Below are 27,378 nucleotides of genomic sequence, written 5' to 3'. Positions count from 1 at the left end.
AGGATTTTTCGTCTTCTCAGCCACTATCCGTTTTTTATGAGGAGTCCACACCAAAGAGATACTTCCTAACAAACGTACACTTGACGACTCCAACCGAGCTGTTTTATCCATTGAAAAATTCCTCCACAGTCCAAAAACTTTTTTATTCAAATGATTTTTTACTAATGACATAGCTGTCAACTTATACGTTTTCTCATATTTTACACATTTTTTGATCATTTCAAATTGTGTTCGCCGTATAACAACTTTTGTACTTTATATTCCGCTGCGTCCTATAGTGGGGAAAATATGGTACTTGCATACCTGTCAACGTTTAAAATTTTCCCATATTTTACATTTTTTGATCATTTTGATAATTGTACGCCGTATAACAACTTTTGTACGGGATTTTTTTAAGTACGTTTTTTTGTAAAAGCGATCTGGTTTTACCCATTTCGGCTCTAATCCGGATCGTCTCAGTCCCTGCTAGCACACGAAAACGTAATCGTTGACTGCTAATATTATCATGCTTTAAGCATGATATGCGCATGCCTTTTCACCATATAAACATAGCGTGTCAGCAAGCAATGTACCGCGACAGTCGAGCGTCAGCCTCATACAGCGACATCTACAGAATCTTGAATTTAGTGCCTACAAAAGTCAAGTCCACTTTGGATTAAGTTTTAGACAAAATTCATGTAAATCGCTTTTAAAAAATACCTTAAGCACAAAGTGTTCGACTGTAATTTCATGTCTTTTTATAGCTGACAAAAATGAAGAGAATGTCAAATTTTATGCAGGAATGTAAAACAAACAAAAATCACTTGTTTGTTCAAAAACTATAATCGCATAATTAACATGCCTGGGTTTAAAAAAAAAGATTGCTTTCAAGGCAGTGGTAAATTTGAAGTAAACAAAACAACTGTTTTTGCTGAAATGAGATGTTATGGCATCCAAAAATGAAAACCGTATGATTGACAGACGCTTTCATCTTCTTAGTTTTAGGAATGAACGCATCGATGCTCTCGCTACAAAAGCCTAAAAAGCCTCACCAGATTATGTTGATTACTTTTTATTTATTACTTATTTGATTATTTCATTGTATTATTATTTATTGATTTATCCGTTCATTTGTTTGTTATTATTGGTGTATTACTTATGTTGTTGACTACTTATTTATCCAGTACTTATTTATATTTATTGTTATTATTGATTGATTACTACTGTTTGTTTGTTATTTGTGCACTTATTTATGTTGGTGACGACTTATTTTCTTGTATTATTTTGACTACTTATTTATTCATTACTGATTTATTTATCATTTCTTGTTATTTGTTTTTGTTTGTTGTTATTTGTGAACTTCCCTACTTATTTATGTTGATCACTTATGTTGTTTGATGTTGACTACTTATTTATTCATTACTTATTATTTATTGTTATTATTTGTTGATTATTTATCTGTACATTTGTTTGTTTGTTGTTATTTGTGCACTTCCTTACTTATTTGTTGTCGACTACTTATGTTGACTACTTATTTATTCATTACTTATTTATTGATTATATATTTATTATCATTTGTTATGGACTCCTTATTTATTGATTTTTTTAAATTATTCTTTATTGATCATCTGCTTGTTTGTTTATTGTTGTTATTTGTGCACTGACCTACTTTTTGTTGAGTACTTATTTATACATTACTTATTTATAGATTATATATGTATTATGGTTTGTTGTGGACTACTTATGTTGTATTATGTTGACTCCTTATTGATAGATTTTTATTATTATTCTTTATTGATCATCTGTTTGTTTATTGTTGTTATTTGTGCACTGACCTACTTTATTGAGTACACATTTGTACATTACTTATTTATTGATTATATATTTATTACTATTTGTTGTTGACTACTTATGTTGTATTATGTTGACTACTTATTTATTGATTTTTTAAAATATTTTTTATTATTCTTTATTGAGCATCTGTTTGTTTGTTTATTGTTGTTATTTGTGCACTGACCTACTTTTTTGTTGAGTACTTATTTGTACATTACTTATTTATTGATTATATATTTATTATCATTTGTTGTCGACTACTTATGTTGTATTATATTGACTACTTATTTATAGATTTTTTTATTATTCTTTATTGATCATCCGTTTGTTTATTGTTGTTATTTGTGCACTGCCCTACTTATTTGTTGCTGACTACTTATGTATTCATTACTTATTTACTGGTTATATATTTATTATTATTTATGGATTTATTTATTTGTCTGTTTGGTTGTTGTTGTTATTTGTGCACTTTGTGGTGAAGCTTTAAAGCTCATTATACTTGCATAATGACAATAAAAGCATTCAATTCAATTCAACGTTGCCAAATCCAAAACAAAAAGAGCTGAAAATAGCATGGGTGATTGTGATATTGTAAAAAGTACAATTCTGACAGTGTATACTAAGAGAGAGAAAAAAACACAGGCCTCTGCCATGTAGCAATTTTTTTTTGAAAGACAGATATAGAGATTATGTTCCAGATATGTACATTCCACATAACTGTACGAGATTGTACCTATAGCGAAAGGATGCTGGAGTCCATCAGCGCCAAGCGTGACTTGTCGACAGCTTGACTTCACCTGATCTCCTTTGGGGGACGGAGTTCCTAATACCGAATAACAGGGTTGCATTTGTTTTGCGTCAATTTGACGGCTGCGCTGCAAAGGACCGCGGGGTGTCGGGTATCCGGCGATAAGACCACGCTTGCCGTCCCGTGAGTCAGCGCTTTTGCAACGGCCTACAGGACATCTGGAGACCACTTTACTGCTCCTGGTTTATCTCCGCGGACCGAGTTAGTGGTCCGGGCCAACTGCTGACAGTCGATGCCTTCGGGTTGCGACGTGAAAAAAAAAATGGCAAACAACTACTTGGGAAGATTTAAAAAACTTTCGTTTTCTGAACCGCTTGTCCTCACAAGGATCGCGGGGGGTGCTGGAGCCTATTCCAGCTGATTTGGTGGCCAGCCAATCGCAGGGCACAAGGAAACCAAGGACAATAGCTAATCATACTTATCTATGTTAACTACTACTAATTTAGTTTGTTGAGTATTTGTGTTTACTACTTATTTGATTATTTATTATTATTATCATTATCAATATTATTATTATTATCATCATCATTATCATTATTAATATTATAATCATCATCATCATTATTATTATTTATTGCTTATTTATCTGTTCATTTGTTTGTTTGTTGTTGTTATTTGAGCACTTCCCTACTTATTTATGTTGTTGATGACTTATCTATTGGTTGTTTCTATATTGTTATTTATTGATTATTTATGATTATTTGTCTGTTTGTTGCTGTTATTATGCAATTTGTGGACTTCCCTACTTATTTATGTTGTTGACTACTTATCTATTGGTTGTTTATATATTGTTATTTTTTGATTATTTGTGATTATTTGTCTGTTTGTTGCTGTTATTATGCAATTTGTGGTGAGGCTTTAAATCTGACTATAATTCTATAATGACAATAAAAGCATTCAATTCGATTCAATTAGCTTCTCATGCATGTTTTTGGAATGTGGCAGGAAACCGGAGCACCCGAAGAAAACCCAGGCAAGCCCAAGGAGAACATGCAAACACATTGACGACCGACCTGGGATCGAACCTTCGACCCCAGAACTGTGAGGCCGACACGCTAACCACATGATAAAACTTGTCAGCTCCTTGAGTTTGCATATTATCGCATTGTCGTCGATAGGGTTGTACGCACCTGTGGTTTTTCTTGGGGTGTTGACAGGCTGTGCTTTCTCGGTTAAACCGCAATGTTTAGTGGCTTGACCCCGGCTAGTTTGTGGGTTGACCCATGGGGCGTTGCGTGAGTTGCACCATGGTACTTGTGTGATGCTAGCCTGGGAACAGGTCAGTTAGCTGTGTCCTAAAATCTTGTCAAAGAGTATTCAAAAATGAGTTATCAACATTTGCACAGATCCGTAACTATTAAAATTGTGAAATAAAAATCCATTATGGAACAGTTTGAAACCAATGACGCAATCAATGGAAAAGAAGTAGTCGAGACTCGTTGTCTTTGTCGTATGATGAGTAGGAGTATGAAATTCAAAGCGGGTCCGAGGGGGACGTAAATGCTGAAGAACATGATTTTTGGGGGAGTTTACCATACAAGTTTAAACAGGAAGCAGAACCACCATAGCATGGTGCAACAGTGTTTGTTAGCAACATGGCATTTATCAACAAAACTAAATGAATGCGGGTTTAGGATGCAAAAAAAAACTCATCTGGTAACTGACTCTGGCTTCCTGAAATGGGATTAAAACAGTGTTTTTCAGGTTTTTTTATACTAAGAACAATATAGTAGTAAAGCAAACACCCTTACCAAGCTAAAACGTCAACCCTGGTCCAGAGTTCCCAACCAGTGTCCTACATTTTTACACTCCAGTGCACCATCCACGTAACTAGAGTCCATAATTCTTTGAGAGCTGACCTGTGGGGATTTCAACCCATGATGCATTGTGGATCGGCCTACAGCAAGGGTGTCCAAACTATTCCACAAAGGACCACAATGGGTGCAGGTTTTTGTTCCCAGACAGTTTCACCAATGAGTTTTTTTTTTCCTGAAAGCAGCAGCAGCTGACAGCAGTCAACTGATTAAGACACCTGATTAGTGAAAATGAGTACTTGTTTTGATTGGCATACAAACCTGCACCTGCCCTAGCCCTTGACACCCATGACCTAAGACTTGAGTCCTGGTTTATTGTTGTCCTTCCATTTTGAAACAGGTTGACCCAAGTCGAACCATCGGACATTTTCATCTTTGCGAGTGAGTTGCATAGCTGTCAACCTCTGCCGATAACTGCCCTTATAAATGATTATGATTCCCCTTACAAACCCCCCAAAAACCTTACAAACACCGTACGACTCGTACGGTGTTTGTAAGGTTTTTGGGGGGTTTGTAAGGGGAATCATAATCATTTATAAGGGCGGTTATCGGCAGAGGTTGACAGGTATGGAGTTGACCCACCATCTTTTGACCGTTTGGGATCAAACGCGGTGTGGTTGACCCATTCTGCTCTGTAGGCTGGCCCAGTTGGACCCACCAAGTCCCGAACTGTGGTGCCTGTTTGGTGGATCAGTGGGTCAAAAATGGCGTGCCCCATTACTCGCCCATCACTCCACCGCCTCAAACGTTGGAAATCTCGTGCGCCGATTCGCCCGGTCAGATCTTTTCGCCGACAGCCCCTCTCGGACCATTCAGGAAGTTCGGCGGGCCGCGAAAAGTTGTCCGACCCATCGCAATGGCCCACCTTGGCCGGGTCCGAGCCTCACTGACTGACTTCAGAGGTGGCGTGGATAATGAGGTCCAAGCCAGGAGCTGCGCTGTGGTCTTGTGTTGCCCACCACGCCACAAACACAAGCGAGTACTCACCGCCTGCCAAAGTATCCCCGAATCTACCACCGCGGTTTCCCGTGGCTTTTATTCCAGCCAAATCCATCTCGGCCAACCTACAGCATTTCCCGTGTTTTTTGGCTTTGTTCCAGCAGGGGGGGATTTTCCCTTTTTTTAACCCTAAATTTCACCCACTTTCCTGGGGGGACGTGACAGGGCGCAGGCTTCGGTGGAGGCAGCGCTTAATTGATGCTTGTCCTGCCTCTTTTGTCCTACGGCGCGGTCTAATTGAGATGATTGGCTCGACCCAAAAGCGAGATTTGAATGACGGATTTAGTCTCGGGCAGCACGGTGGTCCAGTGGTTGCCATGTCTGATTTACAGTTCTGTGGATTAGGGATAGAATCTTGCTTTTTCTGTGGGTTGTATCTTGTTGTCCTTTTGGAGTTTCTTCAGGTCCTTCACAATGACCGCGGGTAGTTGGTGATAGTTAGAACTTTAAAAGTACAGTGGTACCTCGACATACGAGCGCCCTGACATACGAGCAATTTGAGATACGAGTAAAATTTTGACCAGATATTTATCTTGAGATACGAGACACATTTTGATATACGAGCATACAACGGACGCCAGAGGCTGCTCATAAGAACATCATGGCAACTGTCTTTCTGGTCGCAACTCCCTCGTGTAATGTCTCTACGAGCACTGGGCGGAGCCTAGCATTTTTCAGTTGTTTTTCCCGTTAGTCAGTGCGAATGGCGGAGCGATCGCTAATACGAGGAGTATATACGTACTACTTTTTGTTGGCAGGTGGTCATGCGTTTGTGAGGACATTTGTGTGCGTCATTTAGGGAATATTTTGATGGGAAGACAAAAGCAAACAACCCTTGACAGGTTGCATTTGAAAGTCAGGGTGGAGGCGGGGCCAATAGAGCCAACCCGGGAGAAGAAAGGTATCAAAATGTCAAACAAAATTAGAATTACTAAATTTAGTGCAAGGTTAGATTAAACTTCTTTTTGAGTGTCTGCATCATAATCCAAGTTCATTTAAATGTGTTTATGTTATGTTACGAGCGCGTTGCCATGCAAAAAATATGTATAATTTTAGTACTATTAAACACATTTTAGTACTATTAAACCTATTCGTACTATTGGTACTTTGTTAATAGATGTCGAATTAGAACAAATAAAAATGTTTTTCCAATCCAATATCCTGTTTTGGGTGTTTTTTCAGAGGCTTGGAACCAATTAATTAGTTTTTAGTTCATTTCTATGGGAAACGTTCATTTGAGTTACGAGTAAATCGACATACGAGCTCAGTCCCGGAAAGAATTAAGCTCGTATCTCGAGGTACCACTGTATACAAAAAAAACGCAATAATCGTCTAAAAAAAGCAAATTGTGGCCTCCGATTACAGCCGCCGGATATGTGGAAATACCCAGCCATACTTTGTACATCAACCGCCAATCAAACCCAACAGGGTTCTTCCGGGGACAAGAAAGGACGGAAAAAAACCTCTGAATATTTTGGAGAAAACTAGGCAAGAATACCGGCATTTTTCGAAGAATCCTCACCGGGGTCATGCCTCGCCGAATCCCCGTGGCGGTGGTCGGCGGTCGCACGCTCTCTCTCTCTCTGGCTTTTTCTTTCCTTCAGACCGAAAGACAGACTGTTGAGGGCAAATTACAGGATGAGGGATAAACATGTCGTGTAAAAATACACGCGGCGGCCGGCAGGTTCATCAGGCCGCGACGGGGGCCGCCGGCCTGTTTTTAGAATGTATCTTCTCGCGGATAATCTCATCCTCTTCATTTGTGGCTCATCTGGAAGGGAAGGGCCATACTTTGATGCTTAGAGATGTATTTAAATAGAAATACACGCCGTGAAGCGCAGCGAGATGAAAGAACGAGGAGAAGGATCTTTTTTTTTTGCGTTAAACGATGCGGAAATGCCAAAATGCTTTGGATCGGGAGACGCCAAAATTTGCATTAAAACAATGGAAAGAGTCTGTTTATGTATTCTTTTTATAAAAGATCTCCTTGTGTGATGTTTCTTTTTTGAATTGTTGGTTAGTCAGCAGAATTACGCCCCAAAAAATCTTAACGTTCCCTTTACGCTGGGCCATTTAACTCACTGGTTTTGATCTATTTTCATTTAATTTGTATTGTCATTTATTTCATTTCCAGTCCTCCCAGTTAAACCATTTCGTGCGCGAATTATGATGTTTAAAAAATATCTTTTTATGAGATTCCTATAGGACCGGGGGTCTCAAACATGCAGCCCAGGGGCCAATTGCGGCCCTAGGATATTTTGCAGCCCCCATTTTACATCCAATTGAAGTATTAGTGTATAAAGAATTTTAAACTAAAGGATACTATTAAATTAAAGCTTAATTTAAAGATTTTTTTCAAAAAAAATTGTAAGTAAAAATATATTGCCTAAAAATTTTAAAGTTCATATCATTTTTTTTTCCTAAAAAAAAAGGGGTCCCTGCAAAAAATTGTTCTGGGGCCACAAAAGGCCCCTGGACTTTATGTTTGAGACCACTAACCAAATTGAAAGATTTTTTTTTAAATTGTAAATAAAAATATATTGCCTAAATGTTTTTAAAAAAGTTCATTTCATTTCATTTTTTTTCCTAAAAAAATGGGGTTCCTGCTAAATACTGTCCCGGGGCCACAAAAAGCTCCTGTGCTTTATGTTTGAAACCCCCACCCAATAATCATTTTCTTCATATCGTTCATCTTCATTTGAATTTCAGCACGAAACAGGAAGTCAACACGATTTACTTTTGCTAGTTGCCCAAAATGATGTGGGGGGGCCGGATCTGGGCCCCCAGGGTTCAAATGAGTTCCTGCTCCGTTCCGGTTGACGCATAAAACTCTAAAAAAAGTCCATTCTTGTTATCATTTCAGGTGTCACTTTGACGCCCGACGACTATTATGCTTCTTACCCCCAAAGGATCCGATTGCCTGGCGACTCAAAGCAAACACCCTCACTTCTGCCGACGGACAAAAGGCAAACCCATCGATTTGTTCCCCCGAGGACGGAGCTTTCTGAGTCGTGTTGATTTTTCTCGACTTTGCTTTCTCCTCTACACACACACACACACACACACACACACAAACGTACACGCACACCCACACAAAAGCAAACGCAATGATCGAGGGAGGTCAGTAGACAGACAAAATGTTGATATTGAAGTGGTATGCGCTCCAACGTGCTTCCAAGCATGGAAGCTTCTCAAAGTTTGTTCTGAAGCTAAGACAAAAACCCGTAGGGAATACAAGAGAAATATTAAAATGTATATTTAAGATGGGCGATAACACGATATAATATTTTGGGGACACATTCAATATATAAATGCAGTATTTGTCTTGCATTCACATATTTTGCAATGGGCAATTAAAGAAAACAAAAAGAATACATATATATATATATATATGAAATTTCCCGAATACGGGATGAATAATCTAATCGATTACACACACATACACATACATATACATATATATACACACATATATACATACACACATACATTTATACGTATATATATATACGTATATATGTATATATGTATATATGTATATGTGTATATATATATATATATATATATATATATATATATATATATGTGTGTGTGTATGTATGTATGTATGTATGTATGTATATATATATATATATATATATATATATATATATATATATATATATATATATATATATATATATGTATATATATATATATATATATATATATATATATATATATATATATATGTATATATATATGTATATATGTGTATATATGTATACATATATATCTATATATGTGTATATATATATATATATATGTATATGTATATATATATAAATATATATATATACACATACACATACATACACATATGCATACACATACACATATATACACGTATACATATACATACACATACGTAATTAGCCTTGAGTAGACCCTTGTCGGGGGCTTGCGGTCAAGCCGCGCCGCTTTTGTGGACGATGTCGATTGCGACCAGTACGCCACGGAGAACCACGGCGGCCCAGTCCTCTTCAACATGATGTTAATGGTGTGTGACGGCGGCACCGCTTTCTTTCCCCGTGTTCTCATGGCTACAAAAGGGGGCTGCATGTCAGCACGGAGAAACACCGGCGGTGCTAAATAATGACAGCCACGGCATTGCACATGAGCTCATCAAAGACCCCCTCTCAACGAGGGCCACTTCAAAGCCCGCAGCGGAGACCCGGCTTGTTTGGTCTGATGCCGCTGACCGCTTTCAAATGCCGCCGGGGCACACAGGAAGCCAGTCATCTGGGCAGTGGAGTGCGAGGGAGTGCGGGACGGGGGGGGGGGGGGGGGGGGGGGGGGGGGTTAGTGGGTAGCAATAAGCGGGAGGGGGGTGTACTCCTGGGTGTAGGTGGGGCAGGGTGCCGGGGCTCTTGTCTGACAATTTTCCGCCCTGATTGGAGTGAATGAGAGAGCATTCTGCGGCTCAGCTGAGAGGCAGTGACCGCTCGCTCGGCTCAGCGGTCCTCGCAAAGACTTTTGCGGCCGGAGACGTGACATCACCTCGGGCTCGATTCCCCATCACAGAAAATAGTTTGGGATGACAACGGCTGAATTCTGTTAACCCTATTGGGGATAGCGGCATCCTCAGTGGATGTTTGTTCGAAAGTTAGCATTAGCTACGCTCATTCGTCGCCAGCCCAGGTCACGGAGGACCGTATTTTCGGACTATAAGTGGCACCTGAGTATAAGTCGCACCTGAGTTTCAGTCGCACCTGAGTATAAGTCGCACCTTAGTATAAGTAGCACCTTAGTATAAGTCACACCTGAGTAAAAGTTGCACCTGAGTATAAGTCGAACCTGAGTATAAGTCGCACCTGAGTATAAGTCGCACCCGAGTATAAGTCGAACCCGAGTATAAGTCGCACCTGAGTATAAGTCGCACCTGAGTATAAGTCGCACCTGAGTATAAGTCGCACCTGAGTATAAGGCGCACCTGTGTATAAGTCGCACCTGAGTATAAGTCGCACCTGTGTATAAGTCGCACCTGTGTATAAGTCGCACCTGAGTATAAGTCGCACCTGAGTATAAGTCGCACTAACCGAAAAATGCACAATTAAAAGGAAAAAAACAAGTTGCACTGAAGTATAAGTCGCATTTTGAGAGAATATTTGATATCTCAAAGAGGCAGATAAGTGGTTGGCGCATTGGCCTCACAGTTCTGGGGTCCTGGGTTCGATTCCAGATAGGTCCTCACTGTATGGAATTTGTATGTTCTCCCGGGCTTGCTTTGGTTTTCTCTGGGGACCCCAATTTTCTTCAACATCCCCAAACCATGCATGCTAAGCTAATTGTATGCTAAATTGCCCCCAGCTATGATTGGTTGTCCCTCTTTTTGTGCCTTGTGATTAGCTGAATGTAATAAAAGCTTAATATGTGCACGAAAGGGTTAAGACAATGACAATAACTTAATGCTACATGCCTATAGTCTTTAAAAAATAAAAAAATATGTAAGGTTGATTGAGGACTCCTAACCATCTTTAATGTTCCTGAAAACACGTATGTAAGATATAACACCAGGAACCGATTTAGTAAAATCCCCAATTTTTGATAACAATGACCCTGTCAGAGGTCATTATTGTCATATTGTTGTTTTTTTAGTCTTGTTTTTTATTGTGCCGCTTTGGCCTACCAAAGCATCAAAAGCATGCAATTTTAATGATGGTGTCCACCCTTCTATGCCACATTGCCTGGTATGCAGGATGCCACTTTGCTGCAAACTTTTGGGATGCGTCGACATTCAAGGAAAGCCACGTTTTGTTTTCAAGGCCATGTGGTCGCTGATTCAGACTTTCCCAAAAGGGCAAAATTTGGAAAGACATAAGTTAAAAGTCATGAAACAATAAATTCAAGAGTGTCTTTGATCTCTTTGGGTTCATTTAGGGTGAAATTTTCATGGGATATTTTTGAAAACGCGATATTTAGCTTCGATTTTCCCTAAAACGCATCCTCGACAGATAGTTAAAATGATTCAATACATACAACTAAAGTGTCTAGATTTTTTTCATTGTCCTTGTAGTTTACCAAAAAAACTGTCTTTGAGTTAAAAGATAATTTATATAAAGGAGTTTATTGTCTATGATGTTGACAAACGCATGCACTATTTGTAATTGAAGTTTAATTTGGGTACATGAGATTTATCCTACATCACAAAAATAAACATCATAGATGAATTTAATGCTTTAAATTATCCGTGGGTGGAAATGTGGGTTGATGAGCTCGGGAGAAATTCGGTGTGTACATTCATCGGAAAAGGCTGGCGGTACACCCACATTACTTGTGAGTAGTTGTTCAATTATTTTAACATTTAAAACAAACAAACAAAAAAAAACTAATGTTAACAGGGATGAAGGGTTTGTTGTTGTTGTTGGTTAGGTTAATGGAAGACGAGATTCTTTATGAAAGCCTGTGTATAAGGTTTGTTTATAACTTTACAGAATTTAACATTGACTAACTCGCTTGTTACGTCCATTTATAGTTCACTAAAACATTTGGTGTGTTGAATTTTGAAGTGTCTTTGATGTTTCTAATCAATTGGTATGTGAATTGTGAACCGTCTTTGATGTTTCTTAACATATTGGTTGGATTTGGCGAAGACAAAAATGAGTTTTACTAAAGATTTTATTGCCGTATTGAAAAAATCTGTTTCTTAATGGTCTTTGACGTGCATAAAAACTATTTTAAGACCGCTAATCATCACAATTGGAGTCTGCCGAGGGTCTTTTGCGGGATTTAGTAGTGTCAAATGTTGATATTTGCTACCATCTGCTGGTCTGCTCGTGTAAAAACACTTATGATCAAAACCTCTAACGACATTTTAAGGTTGAGCAATGTAATAATTCAACGTTGATAATGATATTTATAATTGCAACGATTTTTTTTTCATTTTTGAGGTAATATATTTGTCAATACGTTAAATATATTTAAACTTTTTTGAAGGATGGAAAAGGATGAAGCAGATTCTAACATTTCAATCATCTTCATACACAATATTTTTTGCACTTTCAGAATGTATCACTAGGTTCCTTTGTTGCTTCCAATTTGCATGGTGTTGAATCAAATCAATGTTTAGTCCGTGTTGTTGCCACGGCAACACAAGTTTCCCCTTTGTCATTGAAATGAAAGCAAAAAGATGCCATAAGGTCGAAAGCGGTAAACAGCTGGGTCGCTAAGTGGCTCTGCTTTTATGATCCCAGACGGTGGTGTCATTTAGCTTTGATTCACAACGTTCCGGAATATGGCCACCGTCCCGCCCGCCTAATATAACATTGTGATACCACATGGGGGGTCACCTTGGGCCCAATGGGAAGTTATGGCACCGACGTGTCGGGGAATTTAGGACTTGACCAGTGGAATTTCCGTCCACAGAGGACAAGGCAACCGGCATTTGTGTTAGAGGGACGAGGGCTGATTACTTTTTGGCTTTGGCTTTAAAATGAGGTATAAATGATGTAAGTTGGTGTTCAACATTTTAAAAAATGATAAAGGTCAGAACATAGTAAAGAAACCCATCATCTCGTGGAGGAAATCTATCAGATCAAAAAGATAGTCTTCTAATAATACACGATTTCGTCAAAATTGATTACTCAATAATTGATGTCAGGTCTGTAGTTAATGGAACCTTAAGGATTTGGTTATAAAGGCACTTTAAATGGCCCGTTGTGGGATTTTCTAAGTGTCCGTCCAATCAACTGTTTGTTCTTTAACCCATGAATCCATTCACTAATGATGTGTCCGCACAGGGGAACCTTTAATGAGCAGCCAATTATGGATTTCTCTGCGGAATTGATCAATTTAACCTTTCATTTTTCACCCGTGCAACATCCCATGATAAAGAAAAGTGAGATGTCCGCCAATTTGGTTTGAAGCGGAGACTTTTTGTACGTTTTCACTGTTTCCACGTGTTTTTTGTTAAAGATACAGTGGCACCTTGACATACGAGTGCCCCGACATACGAGCAATTTGAGATACGATATAAATTTTGAGCGTTGCATTTTTTCAGTGTTTTTTTTTTCCCCGTTAGTCAGTGTGAATGGCGGAGCTTGTTCGCTAATACGAGAGGAGTATATACTACTTCTCCTTGGCAAGTGGTCGTGCGTTGTCCTTTTGTGAGGACATTTGTGTGCATCATTTTGGGAATATTTGGAAGGGAATACAAAAGCAAACAACCCTTGATAGTTTGCAGCTGAAAGTCATGGTGGAGGCTGGGCAAATAAAGCTAACCCGGGAGAAGAAAGGTATCTTTTTTTTTTTTTTTTAATTAGAATTAAGTTTAGTGTTAGGTTAGATTAAACTTATTTTTGAGTGTCTGCATCGTAATCTAAGTTCATTTAAATTCGTATAATTTTAGTACTATTAGACACATTTTAGTAATATTAAACCACTAGTTATTTGTTACTTTGTTAATAGATGGCGAATTAGAACAAATAAAAATGTTTTTTTCCAAGCCAATATCCTGTGTTGGGTGTTTTTTCAGAGGGTTGGAACCAATTAATTTGTTGTTAGTTCATTTCTATGGGAAACGTTCGTTTGAGTTATCAAAAAAAAAAAAAAAAAAAAAAAAAAAAATCGACCTACGAGCTCAGTATCGGAACGCATTAAGCTCGTATCTCGCGGTACCACTGTATTTTGGTTAATCGTTACCAAATTTGATTAAAAAATACACTAGAAAGATGGAAAATACCTAATTTCAAATACTACTTTTTTTTTATCAGCAAATTTTAGCGGAACAAACAGAGCTCTTGTACTTTTAAATATCGATCTGTCTTTATTTCTCTGTCATTCCTCCCATTCGGCAAACCAAAACAAATTGTGCATGCAACCCTTCCGATCTAAACATTCCGTGTGTTTTTAAACGCCAAAATGTGATTCACATTCAAAATACGTGATTTCTAAACATCACTTTGCAGCAAAACATCACTTTGCTGCAAAACACCTTGCAATCTAAATCACCATGACGAGCGTGATGTTATGAAGACTTCCTGGATTCAAAAAGGCCTAGTTTGGCTATATTAGCATGACATTAGCTACTAGCTAGCATGCATTCTAAAATCCCGAAAAGTTGTTTGTCTTTCTGCCAAAAAATGTAAACCCACCAAACCCCAAATTTGGCAACAAATGTGGTGTTTATCCATGTATATTGTTTAAAAGTTGACCAACTATCAAAAGTCTAGGCTTAGCTTAGTACTTTAGCATAGCGCCAAATGCTAATTTAAGAGGCTACTCTTAAATTTTTCTTTCAAACTTCCTTGCTAACCGGACAGAATTTTTTCCGAGACTTCCGAGTGTTGAGTAAAAGGACAAAAACAATGTCGTAGCTGCCCTGTTTTTACAGGTTAGAATGACAACAAACAGACGGAGTACCTTGTTAGTTTGTAGTTCCAACAACCAAGTGCAAATCTAGGAAACCCAGTGAATCGATTGACGGGAATTTAGCGTGGAGGCTTCTAGCTAACGGAGCACGGGTCGTCTTTGCAGGGCTTGACGTCACCCTGCAGGAGGAGGGTCATGACGGCCTTGGTCAGGTAGCTAGAGGTTCCCCTCCGGCCTACGGGTGGCGTGTCGTAAAAGTCCCGTGGGTTGTCCTGTCAAGATGTTGGGAATGTGATTTTTTGGGGGGGACAAGTGGGAGGAGGACGGTGGTCTTGGTACCTGTTTCTCAACGCTTTGGGTGGGACTGTGATCCCGCTGGAAGTCTGCAAAGGCTTCCTTCACCAGGCTGTCCAAGTCCACCTTGTCTGCAAAGTCCACTTCTGGGTTTCTCTCCAGGACAATTGCGACTACCATCAGCAGCTGCTCGGGAGATTGAGTATTTAATTTAAACATCCGGTGTCAAATTGTCGTGCAATCTACCGGTAGATCATGATCAGGCAGGCACAATTGAGTGAGGTGTTTTTGCGTTTTATGCAAGATACGGTAAAAAAAGGTCTTGGGTTTCAATCATAGACGTCAAAATACATTCTGTTTAGAGTTTTATCTGTTTATCTTTTCTCTATTTCGAAATAAATGACTGCACAGTCTTGCGTTATGGCGTTTCGTCTTTGTCACCTTGCAGTTTCGTGCATGTCAGGTCAAATTTATGCGCATATAAGCCGTACCCTCGATTCAGTCATCATTTTTTTGCGACAAATACGCGGGAAAATACGGTAACTCATTTACAGTGGCCACATAATTGCCTTAAAATCGTTGATTCACAATTTTCCCCTCCATATTCATGGTTTTAATGGAGGGAGTACAAATGTGTTACTTTGAAGGGAAAGTTTTAAGAAAAGTAGTACTTCAATTTCAATCATAGATGTCAAAATAAATTTTGTTTAGCATTTTATCTGTTTATCCTTTCTCTATTTTAGAACTAAATGACCGTATCGGCCGTCTTTGTCTCCTTTCCTTGCAGTTTCGTGCATGTGAAGTCTAATTTATGCGCATATAAGCCGTAACCGTCAATTCAGTCATCATTTTTTTAGCGACAAATACGGCTTATACGCGAGAAAATAATTGACGGCGAACGTGGTTAGCACATCTCCCTCGCAGTTCCTAAATAGAGTGTTTAATCCCCAGTTCCAAACTTTCCCGTGTGGAATTTGCCTACAGTTGGATGTAATAGCCTCCAGGAACCCTTGTGAGGATAATTGGTATGGATCATGAATGAATTTTACCTGGCCTTCAGCATTTTTATGGTCTAATTACCTCCACAACGGTCTGTCTGTACTCAGGCAGGACGATACTCTTCAGCATGTCCTCCACCAGGAGAGAGAAGTTCATCTCGTACATGGTCATGTCAGAAAGTGTCGGTTGCTACAAAAAAAAATGGAGGCAACTAAAGGTGATCCAAAGGACATTACCAAAAAGTGACAACATGCAGGACTAAACTCGGAAGGTACCTGAGGGAGATGCGTACCAGCAACCAGTATCCCATTGGGTGTCCTCTCCAGGATTTGCCAGACCCGGTCATAAAAACCGAGGGGGGTTCTATTCAGCGAGCCGTCGATCTGTCGGCGGTGGAGCCAAGACCTGCGGGGGGAGGGCGAAACCGGGCCCAACTGAGGAAATTGTCTTCCGAGCTTTGATGCGCATTTGATGAGATAAGATGAAGGGGGCGGGGATTTAATGAAATTCCCAGAAGGGTCGCGGTAGATAGCGCGAGATGGATGTGGACGAGTCAAAAACAATTAGAAATGGAGAGGATTACAAAATAAGTTTTGGGATGAGGAACAAAGCGTCCCATTTGGAGTACCTGCCCGTGTGTTGAGGCTGCAACACGTCGAGGAGGAGCTGCTTGATGTCGCTGGGGGACAGTTGGTAGATGTCCTGGGGGGGCATGTCTGCCGCTCGGATCTTCAGCTCCTGTTTCATGGCCTGGACAATCCAGCTGGGGAAGCAAACCAGGAAGACCGTTAGCCCTGAAAACCGCGTTCGTTGCCATTCAGTGAAAGGCTGTTGAAACACTTAGTCATTTAATCTCTTTAAAAGAATAAATAAATATAGTATTTGATAATTACAGTAATACCCTTCTCGGATTTACCATATCGTAGCTTCGATCCACCAAATAGATCGATGAAAAATGTTTAGCATAGGAATGAAAATAGAAACCAGAAATGAAGGGAAAAAAGGCAAGCCACGATTGGTTATTATTGCTCTGGCCACTCGAGCGTCTCAGGTGCTCAATCACTGACAAGAACTAAAATCCTCATTTTCAAACAGCAACTTTGCAGAACCGTACATACCGTATTTTCTCGCATATACGCCGTATTTGTCGTTAAAAAAAGACTGAATCCAGGGTACGGCTTATATGCGCACAAATTAGACTTGACATGCACGAAACTGCAAGGTGACAAAGACCAAACACCCTAGCGCAAGACAATGTGATCATTTATTTCAAAATAGAAAAAAGATGAACAGATAATATGCTAAACTACATTTATTTTGAAATCGATGAATGAAATTCAAGAAAAAAAATCGTATCTTGCATCAAACATGAAAAAAACTCACTTGTGCCTGCCATTGGTCGCTCAGGGCGCCGCCATCTTACCTAGGAATGACAAACTAGATTGCTACGGACACACTTCCTGGTTGTACTGCTCACCTGACTTCCTTTTTGAATTTAACTTCCTTATGATATTGAACCAAATAGTTTTCAATCCAGTAGATGGTCCTTTCGATTCATAAAGTATCTAAAAAATACCACGTGCTGTGATTTTTCTTAAGATTTTTCCTTCAAAATAACACATTTGAACTCCCTATTAAAACCATGAATATGGGGATGAAAATTGTGAATCAGGGGGCGGCTTATACGAGAGAAATGTAAAAATTCAACGATTTTAAGGGTACGGCTTATACGCGGAGGCGGCTAATATGCAAAAAAATACGGTACTTCAATATTCTTTTTATATATATATATATGCATATCTATATATTTATTTATATGTATGTATATTATGTATATGTATATGTATGTGTATATATATTTTTTAAACGCAGGTTTCCCTTCAAAGTAACACATTTGTACTCCCTATTAAAACCATGAATATGAAGTTGAAAATCGTGAATTGAGGGGCGTCTTATACGAGAGAAATTGTAAATTTCAATGATTTTAAGGCAATTTTAAAGGTACGGCTTATATGCGAGAAAATTACGGCACTCTTCGACATACTCTATTAAACTGTAAAGACTTTCCGAACGCTGACTTAAAGAAGGAGAATGAAGCGTAACGAACCCGACTCGGATCTTGAGCATGCCGCTGAAGAGCTCCGGGCTGTTGGAGATGATCCATCCAATGTGGATGACCAGCTCCTGCTGCAGGACGGCTTCGCGCTCCCCGCCGATTGGGCAGCACTTGCTGTAGATGATGCCCTGGATAACGCTGGGAGACAGCGGGTTGGAAATCACCTCCTCCTCGTTGCCGAACACCCCCAAGGTCACCTGGGAAAAAAAAGACGCCTTCAATTAGAAAGTAGTCCCACTAACCCAAGAAGGGGCTTGCGTCATCTCATTGCGTATGTCAGGATTGTCCAAAGCTATTTTTGTCGTGGGCGATCTGCTTTATTATGGTTCGCAGGGCCATTGTGTCTCCCGATGAGGCTGCCAAAATGAATTGACAGATGAATTGACGGCTTTTCTGATTAATGACAGGCCTAAAAAAATAATTATTATTTTGAGGCTCTAAGGAGAAATTCTGGTGTATTTTTTTAATTCATTTAAATTTCATTTAACTTTGTTTAATAACGTGAAACGGGGGAACATATTTAATTAAACAGTAACTATGCCATTTAATAGATTTACATTGGAAAAGGGGAAAAGCGTAATTATTTTTTAATTTTTTTTTCTAATATAAAAAATAAAAATAAAATAATATATATATATTATTTTAATGTTTTATATTATAAAAAAAATAAAAAAATTATATATGATATATAGATAATATAAAATATTCCGTTTTTAATTCCAAATATTTTCATAATTTGTAATATATTTTTTTTTAATCTACAGAAAAGAAAAAAAGAGGAAAACAAGAAATATTCTGTTTAGCAATTTATGGCTATTAAATGTTTTTTTGACCAAAAAAGTGGAAAAATTGGGATTTAAGTGTATTTTTTATCAATTTCTTCAAAAAGCTCTACATACCTTACTATCATCTTAATTTGAATTAAAATCATAAAACACGGCACAACATTTACTTTCTAAACGAGGATGGTTTTAAATGAAGTTAATTCAATGATATCAGTAGCAAAACAAAAATGGCAACGAATGAAATTCCTTTAAACATCCTCCATTCTCAAGTCGGTAAGGACAAGACACACTAGCCAATCAAACAAATTCTCTCGCCTAACGACTGACCGCAATTACAAAAGAGATTATAACGCAGTCAGATTCACTAACGACATTTTTGAACTGGGGAACAAGCTGTCGGCTAATGATTTCAATTCACGGAGGGATTTTGCTATAATTTAGTATTTAACGAGTGCTCCAGTGCTTAGACTTTCATAATAGCCTCCAGACTAATGCAGTAAAATGTCATTGGAGAACTTTAATTGAAAAACATGAAGCACATATTTTTTTCCAAAATCCGAGGTTGGATCTTGCTTCAGGAAATGATCACGCGGGAGAAATAATATTTTGACCTGTGTTTACTATATATATATATATATATATATATATATATATATATATATATATATATATATATATATATATATATATATATATATATATATATATATATATATATATATATATACATATATATACACACACATATACATATATACACACACATATACATATATACACACACATATACATATATATATACATACACATATATATATAGATATTTATAAAGAATATTGAAGTACCGTATTTTTTCGCGTATTAGCCGCCCCCGCGTATAAGCCTCTGTCTTAAAACCGTAGAATTTTTAAATTTCTCGCATATAAGCCGCCCCCTGATTCACAATTTTCATCTCCATATTCATGGTTTTAATACAGGGTACAAATATGTTACTTTGAAGGGAAAATCTTAAGAAAAATCATCGCACGTGCTATTTCTGAGCTCTGTTTTGATCGACCTATACAGCATATATGCGAGAAAATACGGTATAAACTGTTGTGGGAAGGACTACGACTAAGTAAGAGATCCTAAAATTTCCCAAAACCTTTTTATGCAGATGCGCAACTTCCGATACTTGAACATAACGACGCCTAAAAGTGCTCACGTGCATCATAAAAAAAGATAACTGGAGAAAAGCTCTGAAAAGGAGAAGGCTAATCTCCCAGAAACACTTGAGATACCACGCGACGGCGGCGCTCTTTCAGGGGTCGCGGGAGGATCGGCGGGCACGTGCACAGAGGCTAGACGTGATAAATGGCGAGGGCGCAGGCGGTGACCAAGCGTTCCCGCGGGAGAAGATCCAATGTGATTATCTATTTTTCCCCTTCTGCGAACAATGAAATGAACAAGCCAAGCAGCCATTGTTGTTGTTGTTGCGCCAGATGACATTCACAAACCTCATGCTAAATTATTCAAGCCAGTCCTTGAATTCAATGAATCATGTCAAATGAGTATTGTGAACGTGTCAGTCAACAATCAGCAGATTTGCAAGTAAAAGGGATTTTTTTCCATATAATTTTTCACTACCTCTACTTACGAATGCTTCTACATATGAAATTGTTCATCTCATGAAACCCTCTGATATGCAAATGACTGTTCCGATATACGAAAACAAAGTCCCAAGTGACGAAATCCCACAAAACTGTAGCCGTAATTTTATTTTGAAAGTGTCGCCGTAGCATTGCGTCCTGCTTGACAATCTTATTTTCCGAGTGTGGTTAAAGCAACTTTGTCCTTTATTCAAAATAACTGGTTCTATTTAATGCTAAATTCATAATTTGAAGTTGTTTAGATGCTAACATTAGCTTCCTCCTTACGTTTTTGCATGATTGGTATTCATTTTAATAATTTTCTTATCATGTTTGCTCATTTTTTGTGTGTTTCTCACATCGTTCATACAAAATTGGGACATTTTGATCATTTCTAAAAGGTTTAGCTGGTAGGTTTTTGAGGACCGTAGAACGAATGAGAGAATTTACATATAAAGTACACCTCTACTTACGAAATTTTCAAGTTACGAAACGAGTTCTGGAGCCAATTTTGTAAGTAGAGGTACCACTGTATTTTCAAAAGATGGACTTCAGCTTGCCAGTATTATGTTTTTTTGTTTTTTTTAATAACATTACCAATTCTAAACATGATTTTTTTAATGACGTTAACACCGCTAAACGTGTTTTTTTAACCCCAGTGTGACGCTGTGTGTACACTTACCTGCTTGCCATGCACTAAAACACTAGTAATACTGGGGGCAAGGCTGTCCACTAGCTTAGTTAACAGACTGGCAGCAAGACGAACAACGGACCTATTGGGCGAAAAGATAGCGGGCGTTAGTGATGTTCCGATCTGATATCCAGGATCGGTATCGGCGCCCTATACAACTATTTTTGGATGGTATCGGAATTGGTCCTCCAGTCCACTCGTACTGCGGAAATCATCGTATAATATCGTAAACAAAGCATTTGTTAACTAACACAATTTCCGATTTTATTTACGATGTATCATTTACTGGTTATTTGGCATAATTTGTACTAGTCTGAAAATATGGGCATCGGATCGGTATCGGGAAAATATATCTTAGGAAAAATCAGATGGGATTATAAATCAAAAAGTCAGTATCGGGACATTGTTAGCCGGCATCGGACAAAAAACAAAAACGATGGTTGTTGTATTAAGAAAGAAGAATGTCGTAATGTTGCGAACAAATGAAGCTGAAAAAGATTTAACCAAGAGTAATGTTTATGTTCAATACATTTTTTAAAACAATTTAAACGTAGATTATATTGGGCAATAGCATTAGCTAGGCTTTGCTAAAATAGATTGTTGTTTTAATATATCAAATAGGATTATATTTGGCCAAAAACGGTTAAAAGAAAATAAATATAAATAAAATGCACTGGGAAAATTCAAGAACATTTAGAAAGAGGAACATTAAATTATTTTAGAAAAATATTAATTTCAAAGCATCTGGTTATGTTAAATAATGCTCCCTAAAAAGCAGAATGAATTTAGGATGGTTCAAGGATATTAAATTTAAATAAAACATGAAATAATGATACAAAACTCAATAAAATAAAGCATATAATAAAACAATTCATGCAAAATGTTAGCTGATTATTTTTAGTTATACTTCACTTTTAAAAAATAGCAATCCAAAAAAAATTGGGGAGGGGTTGTAGACATTTAAATGGAAAAGTTGGCCAATGATATAATTTTTAATTGTTAGTCATCTACTTTTAATCTTGTGATCTTGTGTCTTTTCTATTTCAAGGTCAAAGCATCTAACAACTAGCGCACATGATATAAAACCTTTTTCCACTTTTTGAAGTATGCCAAAAACACTCCATTTACTTTCTGAAATGTAAAATGGCATCATTTACTCGAACCATCATTTTCAACCTCATAAAAAAACAAAATAGCAACCAAGGCAAACTCCCTTTTCAACGCATCCATGTGATTCAGCTCACTATTTTATACCTCATATTTCAACGTCGACGGCATGTATTTGTTAAATTGGTTCGCGGAAGGTGAAAAGTGGCAGTCCGTTGCCACGGGCAACCGTGGAACCAAAGCCATCTTCACAGAAGAAATGAAATCATTTCAATAATAAGCCAGGACGAATCATCAGCGTGTGTGCGCGTATGCGTGTGTATGTGTTTGTGTTTGTGTGTGTGTGTGTGTGTCCAAAATGTGCACGGATGAATAAAAAGCAACAGACCCTCGGCGTGGCGTTTATGAGGCATGATGCGGTGTCAATCCGCCGACGTTTTGTTGGCCAACCTATTTCAAGCTTCACTTGCTGGCCAATGTTAGGGAAATGAGAAAGTAAATTGAACCCGAAACACGGATACCATTTTCAAGCGGGGCTAGTGGGAAGAAAAAAAAACAAGCCCAAAAAAAACAGCTTTTCGCCTGACTGTTTTTAGGGTTTTTATTTTTTTTGCATGATCCCGTCTCAATGCTGTGTGTGCAAAAGCGCTTTCAGCTAATTAACACAAAATGGCGTACAGGGGGAAATGTTGTCGCTGTCAGTCGGGATGACAAGATTGACGCAAGGCGGAGTGGATGTACACTTGGGATTGGTCGCTGCTGAGTCAGGTCAGTGTGCGGTTTAGAGTGAATTAATGTCGCCGTCTGAGCTTTAAATAGGATTTGGACATTTTGACTTCTACAAATAATTAGGAAATAATAAAATATGTACGCATGTAAAATATATATTTTTTAAATGTTTTGAACTATTTGTGAAGTAAAGAGAAAATTGTGCATTTAATATTCAGAGACAAAAGAATGGCTAAAAAGGATATTTTAGTTAACTTAGGGTTAAAATTAATTAGCTGTAATAGCTCTAATAGTAATAAGAAAATCTATTCAGGACTGAAGTAGAAGTATAAATGAAATATTTGTATGGAGCAAAATGTATTATTGAAAATCCTTATTTATGATAAATATGAAAACTAAAATAATATAAAATAGGCAATTTTAAAGTGTTTTCCATTATTGTATTTATCCTTCTGGGAATTTAAAGGAGTTATCCCTTGTAGATGTCCAATCCATTAACAGTGGGAGAACTGGCAGCAAATGAAGGAATATCCAAAGGACTAGCCCAAGTAGATGTCCAATCCATTTGAACTGGGAGAGTGGCAGCGAATGAACGAATGTTCATTGAATTTGACGTCTATTGTTGACAATGGCAGCCAATGAGTTAATTTTAAAGTAAAAATAAGACTGTAAAAAATAAATTAAAAAATATATATCTTTATAGAATACAACATTTGTAACAAATATTTTTATTTGTTACAAATGCTGTATTCTATAAAGATTTTTTTAAATTATTTGTTTACACAATCTTATTTTTACTTCAATTATTGATAACAATTAAATTAAAAAATATATTAGGAAAAAAATCTTAACATTTGTGAATGAAATCGTTGTAACATAATATCGACAATATTTTTAAATACCATAATGATGAAGAGATTCCCTGGAAATCTCTTTGTATTGAAGAGTTGCAGCCAACAGGGGGCGCCACTGCGCGATGGTTAATGAGGTGAAAGCAAGCCAACTAGCTAGTGAGCCAGCTCGCTTGGCCAAACTCAGGTTGGCATCACGTTCCATACCGACGACGGCTAGTCAGTCAAGAAAGCGGCTAGCGGCTAATGGCTAACATGCAGGCTCCGCCTCTCCGGGCGGGACTCCGTTTGTTACCTGCTTGCCCTTCACCACAATGGAGGTGATGTGAGGTGCCAAAGAGCTGGCCAACTTCTCCAGGATGGCGGCGGCGTGGCGTACCGCCAGCCTGCGCGTCGTTAGACAAAACAACCGGTTAAATGTTAACGAGCGCTTACGCCTGTCTGTCGATGTGTGGGTGTGTGTTGTTGTGCATGTGTGGGTGCGTGTGGGAATGAACTCAGACCAAAGCTTTCGGGTGCCAGCTTGTCGGTAGATCCTCTCCAGCTCTTTCATCAGATTTTCTGCGAATTCAAAAAGAAACTGTCAACCATAACGAGGAAAAACACAAACAAAAGCGGCTCTGTTTTTATTAGCCGGCATCAACCAACCTCCTTTAACGGTCATAAACATCAGATAACACTTGTTTTAACCGTTTGACTTCAATAAAGTCATATAAATAACAGTTTCTGGTACTTTATTGGTGTTTCTGGAGATTTTCTCTTTGTTTCAGTAAGAATAAACATACGGCGTTGACCCCGAATATAAGACGAGCCCGAATATAAAACGACTCCGGATATAAGACGACCCCGAGTATAAGACGAGCCCGAGTATAAGACGAGCCCGAGTATAAGACGAGCCCGGATATAAGACGAGCCCGGATATAAGACGACCCCGAATATAAGACGACCCCGAATATAAGACGACCCCGAATAAAAGAGGACCCCGAATATAAGACGACCCCGAATAAAAGACGGCCCCAAATATAAGATACCCCAAATTATAAGATGACCCCGAGTAAAAGACGACCCCCGCTTTTTCTCTAACAATACCTTAATTGTACAAATAGCATTTTCCTCTTGGAAAATGGCAAATATTGTAAATAAAGTCTGATCTTTAACATTCTACAAAAACATTTTTCTTCTGTTGATCTCTTTGCATTTTTAAATATTGGGTTGGATAACTTTATTCATCCCGTATTCAGGAAATTTCATTGTCACAGTAGCAAGAGGGTAAGAATACAGACAAAGAAAAATACATTTTAGACATAAATAGATAGGTAATAAATATATAAATAAATAAATATATAAATAAATTAAGGATGTTGCTGAAATACATATATATATACAAATATGCACACATAAATATACCCATACCCACACCCACACTCACACCCACACCCAAACACACACCCATACATATGCATTTTGTAAAAATAGTACTTTACTGGAATATACTCCAAATGTATTATTGTATTTTAATAAGCCTTCCCAACTTGATTTAGCTTCTACTTGAAAGCAAAAACTGATTTTTGGGCAAAATACAACTACAAATTAATAAAAAGTAAGAAAAATTAATTTAAAAAAAACAACGTGATATAAAATGAATTTCCCACCTTTTGTGAGGAAAGGCGACCCTTCCCTCCTCAGCAGTATTCCGGCAAGCTGCGCTTGGCTGGCCAAGCAGTCGCAATCCTTCACGAGAACACCAAAATATGCAGTTAATTGACAATGTGCACACAAGAAAACAAAAGCAAGATGGGCATTTTCATCCGCTGGAGGAAAGCCGCCATGAAATTCTAATGACGCGACTCAGTGTCTTGCCTGACGATAATGGATAATAGAGCGTAGCACCTCATTTCCATTGAAATTAATTGAAGAATATGCATGAAATGGGGAAGAAAAACAAGGCATTCTCAAGCACTAAGTGGCAAAGTAGTTTGCAACTTTTGGCCTGCCGAGACATTTCATTAGGTACACTCATCGTGCCATTCTGTTCCTGCACTGAAACGTTTTTTCTCGCGTATAAGCCGTACCCTTAAAATTACCTTAAAATCGTTTGGTATGTTTCTAGACTCACATGAAACTTTTGGAGGACCTCGTCGGTGGGCTTGTTTAGCCACTCGTCCACGCTGATTTCGGGCTGTTGTTCCAAGTCGGAGGCGTTGGGGGTGCTGGTCTGTCGCTTGACTTTGGAGTGCTTGGGAAGCTCCAGTTCTTCAAAACTCCGGAACTCTGGGATTCTTTTGGTGGTTGTTTTTTTCCACAAACACATTTGCATGTTAATATGATGTTCTTAATGAGAGTTCATACCTGTCAACTTTTTTTCCGTGTTGTATACGCCGTATAACAACTTTTGTATGGGATTTTTTTTACGTTTTTGGGAAAACCAATCTGGTTTTACCCATTCCGACTCTAATCCGGATCGTCTCGGTCGCTGGTAGCAGACAAAAACGTCATTGTCCATTGCTAATGTTGTCATGTTTTGAGTAAGTCACTTCCGCCTTTTCACAATATAAATATAGCGTGTCAGCAAGCAATGTACCCAGAGAGTCAAGCTGTCAGCGTCATACAGCGAGACCAACAGAATCTTGAATTTAGTGCACCGACTGATTGGACACCCCGTCCACTTTGGGGAAAATCTTAAGACTTTTAAGTGCACCTTATGTGAGTAAATATGTGCCGCGTTGCATTTGAACGGTTTATTATCACTTAAGGGGAATTGCAATCATTAATAAGGGGTGCAATTGGACTAGGTTGACAGGTATGAGAGTACAGTGGCAGTCAATGTTCTTACTCAGCCTCATTGACACGCAGGAAGTCCAGCTGTTCTACCACGGCTCCGGATATCAGAGTCTGAGAAGATTTCAAACGCACCAGACATGACCAACTTTATTCTCTTACATAGTATAACTACTTTTTACTCGACAAAATAGATATTTCAATATTGGAAACAAAAAAAATACAATTATTCTCAAGAGTTTTTCCCAAAGGAAAACCTTGTGGAATTGGAAAAATAGATTTTTTTCACCGTAAATACATGTATCACAGTATACAAGTGTATATTAAATATGTTTAAAGGACAAAAAACAAACCTGAAGCCTGTCCACATGAACTTTGACCCCTCCGATGTGTCCCTTCTTGAAGGACGCCAGCATGTCCAACACCGGATTGAAGCGACTTCCCCTGATGAGATGAACATGAATTTCAATCTAAAATATCCATTTTGTTCTTGAACAATAAAACAAATGACTTTGGGGTGTAATATTTTTTTTTCCTCTTTCAGGGCAGTCAAAAATTAAAATGAGTACTCGGAAAGAACACAAAATGGATATCACATTTTTAGTTTCTGTTAGGAAAT

At 38.2% G+C, this 27,378-nt stretch overlaps 2 protein-coding genes and 1 long non-coding RNA gene across 6 annotated transcripts in view; 1 reads left to right on the top strand and 2 right to left on the bottom strand.

Moving 5' to 3' along the window:
* The window catches only part of adamts18 (ADAM metallopeptidase with thrombospondin type 1 motif, 18), a 60,708-nt gene extending 56,668 nt beyond the window's left edge, over positions 1-4,040 (bottom strand). Inside the window, exon 1 of the mRNA XM_077589121.1 lies at positions 3,751-4,040. The gene's annotated coding sequence lies outside the window, so the exon portion shown is untranslated. The remainder of the gene's footprint in view (positions 1-3,750) is intronic.
* Positions 4,041-11,599: 7,559 nt separating this feature from the next.
* LOC144065509 (uncharacterized) lies at positions 11,600-27,282 on the top strand. The gene is made up of 3 exons (XR_013297188.1): positions 11,600-11,748; positions 26,092-26,266; positions 26,835-27,282. It is a non-coding gene; the product is annotated as an uncharacterized LOC144065509 (long non-coding RNA).
* phkb (phosphorylase kinase, beta) overlaps positions 14,211-27,378 on the bottom strand; it is a 55,608-nt gene continuing 42,440 nt past the window's right edge. For 2 of the 4 annotated variants that reach the window (XM_077588397.1, XM_077588407.1), the window contains 12 exons: positions 27,113-27,203; positions 26,815-26,873; positions 26,098-26,260; positions 25,634-25,712; positions 24,485-24,542; positions 24,277-24,367; positions 18,182-18,387; positions 16,703-16,837; positions 16,350-16,479; positions 16,156-16,263; positions 15,121-15,261; positions 14,211-15,053 (listed from right to left, as the gene is read on the bottom strand). In XM_077588397.1, coding sequence (XP_077444523.1) covers positions 14,916-15,053; positions 15,121-15,261; positions 16,156-16,263; positions 16,350-16,479; positions 16,703-16,837; positions 18,182-18,387; positions 24,277-24,367; positions 24,485-24,542; positions 25,634-25,712; positions 26,098-26,260; positions 26,815-26,873; positions 27,113-27,203 — 1,399 coding nt within the window. In that variant the 3' untranslated portion in view covers positions 14,211-14,915. Of the gene's footprint in view, positions 15,054-15,120; positions 15,262-16,155; positions 16,264-16,349; positions 16,480-16,702; positions 16,838-18,181; positions 18,388-21,285; positions 21,377-24,276; positions 24,368-24,484; positions 24,543-25,633; positions 25,713-26,097; positions 26,261-26,814; positions 26,874-27,112; positions 27,204-27,378 lie in introns of all 4 variants that reach the window. The other 2 variants (XM_077588388.1, XM_077588414.1) reach the window with 1 other exon arrangement.

Source organism: Stigmatopora argus, chromosome 2 (assembly GCF_051989625.1).
Source record: "Stigmatopora argus isolate UIUO_Sarg chromosome 2, RoL_Sarg_1.0, whole genome shotgun sequence".
NCBI classification, from domain to species: domain Eukaryota; kingdom Metazoa; phylum Chordata; class Actinopteri; order Syngnathiformes; family Syngnathidae; genus Stigmatopora; species Stigmatopora argus.
The sequence above is the reverse complement of the archived record's forward strand: the minus strand, read 5'-3'. Positions and strand labels throughout refer to the sequence as shown.